This window comes from Olea europaea, unplaced genomic scaffold (genome assembly GCF_002742605.1).
Source record: "Olea europaea var. sylvestris unplaced genomic scaffold, O_europaea_v1 scaffold11666, whole genome shotgun sequence".
Taxonomy (NCBI): Eukaryota; Viridiplantae; Streptophyta; class Magnoliopsida; order Lamiales; family Oleaceae; genus Olea; species Olea europaea.
Genome location: NW_019229070.1, coordinates 1 through 3,631, shown reverse-complemented (window position 1 = coordinate 3,631; position 3,631 = coordinate 1). Strand labels below are relative to the sequence as shown.

The 3,631-nt window shown below is 45.4% G+C and overlaps 1 protein-coding gene across 1 annotated transcript; it reads left to right on the top strand.

Annotated features, from left to right (window-relative positions):
• Positions 1-2,567: 2,567 nt before the first annotated feature.
• Positions 2,568-3,624, top strand: LOC111373801 (the record flags this gene model as incomplete). The annotated part of the gene is made up of 1 exon (XM_022996364.1): positions 2,568-3,624. A coding segment is annotated over exon 1 (1,057 nt), but the record flags the coding sequence as incomplete, so codon positions are not given.
• Between the last annotated feature and the right edge of the window lie 7 nt (positions 3,625-3,631).

Below are 3,631 nucleotides of genomic sequence, written 5' to 3'. Positions count from 1 at the left end.
TTACATTTGCTGGAGGTCAGGTCCATGCCCCCCTCCTCTATTTGTTTACCTGCTTTTCATTATATAAAATAAACCACACTAGTTGTATTTGCTTAAAAAAAAAATTTCATCCTCTCTCTAGCCCAAAACGCTCTCCCTTCTCTCTAGAATGGGAGACAAAGCACAGACCTTCAAAAATCTCAACCCACCACCCGATATTCCACCTTTACCCGGTGGATTTCAACCCCAAACAACACCAGATCAACAACAAAATCAAAATATTACTGTTTTGGAAGCAATTGGATTGAATTCTAATAAGAACAATGATGGCACGTTTCCCAATGTCACCAAAACTTCATCTCCTATAGTGATTCAGGATCTGGAACCATCACCAATGATTCCAGAAGGGCCAAAAACCCTAGGGGTGGTGGAGATTGCATCTGAATAGCCCGAAATTGGCAGATCGAATCCCGAGGGGCCGATTTCTGATTTTTCAATTAAACCCTCCATGGAGCTCAGACACATGCACGCGCCATATCATCTGATTACCCATGAGAAGGAGAACCTTCGTCTACAAAATGGTCCAATTCCGACGTCGGACGCGTCCTCACCGGCGATCGTAAGTTACGGCCAGCCGCTCGGAAAATCGCAGATTCCGGCCAATCCTGAACTCGTTTCAGAAAAAAGAACATACCGTGATGATCAACATGAAATTTTGCATCTACCTGTGAAAAATCATAATTTTCTGACACCATTGGAAAATCACCGCGGGTCAACGGCCAGCGCGTGGTGGTCATGCGCCGGTGACACTTCAGCAGAATGTGGGGAATTTTGTTACGGACCCAATTCCATCATCGGATTTACCACGGGAAGTCCCTACAGTAATTAATCAAGCTAGGAAGTCATATGCGGCTGCACTTTCCGGTAAATCTGTAGTCTCTCAAGCTGAGCGCAGCCAACGGAAGTCTTTTGCACAAGTTTTGCAAGCCCCACCGGACTCCAATGACCACAGGTTCACCTCTAAGGAACCTTTCATGCATATGGGAGAGCCGGCAGTTGCCTTTATCGAGGAAGAAGAGGACTTTCTTTCTGAACCGTATAAATTTACTCTTGTTGGCAAATTCTCACGTCGCAAGCCCTCCATGATTAAGGTACGTGATAGCTTTCAAAAATTTTGTTTTTGTGGTGATTATATGATTGAACTTATTGATGTGACTCATATTCTAATACACTTGGCACATGAGGATGATTACTCACGCCTATTTCTCAAGCCCTCTTGGTACATTGATGGTTGTCTCATGCGTGTTTTTAAGTGGACGCCCAGCTTTAATCCTAAGCATGAGACTCCTATTGTCCCTGTTTGGGTTTCATTCCCATTTTAGCCCATTCACTTTCGAGCAAAGAGTAGTTTGTTTGTCCTGGCTAAGGCCATTGGAATCCCACTACGTATTGATGAGGCCACTTCAGATTTACGACGACCCAGTGAGGCACGGGTATGCATTGAGGTTAATTAGGAGTATAAGCTTCCAGATAGGATTTGGATTCAGACTGAAAAGTGTGGAGGATATTGGCAAACAGTTTTGTATGAGAAGAAGCCAGATTACTGTTTTCGGTGCAGACATTTTGGTCATACTGAGGAGCATTGCCGCCCTGCACCACCACCTGCTCTAGTTGTTGACCCTGTTCTTAAGCCTACTATAGAGATGGCCAAGGATAAGGGTAAAGGAAAGGAGGTCGTTGTTGAGCCTCCTAAACGATGGATTCCAGTTCAGAGAGATCAGAAGAGGCAACACGATGCCAACACATCTGGAGTTTAGATTCCGCTTTCTGTGTCCACTGTCATCACATCAGGCCCATTACCTACTAGCACTAGCTCACATGCTCAGACCCAGCCATCTGTTCCTCCAGTTGCTCCTCCCTCTGCTACAGCCTTACAAGTTATCAGTGTTGTAGATCCAGTTACATCTACCACTCCTTCAGCTCCTGCTCAAGCTATCAGTCCACCTATCACTCCATTTTATGATCCTATGTTGGATGAGTTGTTGAAGAGGCCACAAACACAGAATTCTACAGCAGACACAGTCAGCAGAGCTTCTTACATTCCAGGCCTGACACCAGATAGGGCTCAGGCACCTATTTCCACTTCTTCTCCTCCTGTTTGTCATCAAAATGTGGAGGCATCTATTCCATCTTTGCAGTCAGTGCATTCAGATACAGAGGGCTCACCTCAAATTGACGTTCACCAGCAGGGACCTTTTCGAAGATCTTCTTCTGATGACTTGGTGGGTTTGGATGAGAGGACAGAGGATGATGGATTTATCCCAGTTGTTCGGAAGAGACACCCACGGGCTACTGATGCTCCACATCCGAGTAGAAGGATCACTCGGAGTCAGTCACATGATACCTCCTCACATTCTCCTTCCCTATGAATGCCATCATTTGGAATGTGAGAGGTATAGCTAGTGTAGCTACTCGTAGGTGCCTGAAGAAACTTATACAGCTTTCATCAGGTTTATCTTCTAGTTCTATTGGAGCCTTTTGTTCTGCGATAGAATTTTGCATATACACGATGTTATCTGCGCTTCGACATGGGAGCTCAGAATGAATCGAATAAGATCTGGTTTTTCTGGAATTCGGGGACTAATGTTGCTGTTATTGTTGATCATCCCCAGTTTCTTCACGTTAGAGTTGAGGATCCCAGACTAGCGCGTGCTATCTATTTGACTCCAGTCTATGCGTCATGCGATGCTACTATCAGGAGAGATTTGTGGGCGGGTCTTCACCACATCTCCCTCAATATGGACGATCCTTGGCTAGTTGGAGGAGACTTTAATGTTATTACACATGATGGAGAGCGCACTGGTCATAATACCCGTAATCGTGGCACTACTGCTTTCTCTGATATGATGTTAGACTGTGGTTTAGAGAATGCGGGTTTCATTGGAAACCGATATACTTGGACCAATGGTTGGGTTAGAAAGAGATTAGATAGGGTACTTATTAATTCTACAGCTGCAGCTTTTTGTCGACAGCTTACAGTGAGACACTTGAATCGGACTTCATCCGATCACTCTCCGTTACTGCTTCAGTGGGTTTCTGATGATGATTTGGGGCCTAGACCGTTCAGATTTCTCAATGTTTGGACCAAGCACCATGATTTTTTAGCCTTTGTCTCCCAGAAGTGGTCGCTCCCTACTCATCTCACAGGGATGACCGCTCTTTGGGAGAAGTTCTTCAAGCTGAAACAGGGTCCGCGCTGGTGGAACAGACATGTATTTGGAGATATTTTCCAGCGGGTGCGCGATACTGAGGTCGGGATTGATGAGGCTGAGATAATATATGATAGAGATCCTACACCGGAGAACCGTAACATACTACATCAGGCCCAGGCAGTTTTAAATCGGACATTGTCTATTGAGGAGGGCTTTTGGAAGCAAAAGGCCGGTTCACGTTGGGCATGTGAGGGTGATCACAATACTCGATATTTTCATGCGATGGTTCAGGGGTGTAGGATCAAATCACGTATCAGGTCTATCAGGACAAAGGCGGGGGAAGTGTTATCTACTCCAACTGATATTCAGACCTCGGCTGTTGCTTTCTACCAGGATCTCTTATCTACTCCTCCACAACCCTTGGACCACATCCGTTCTGA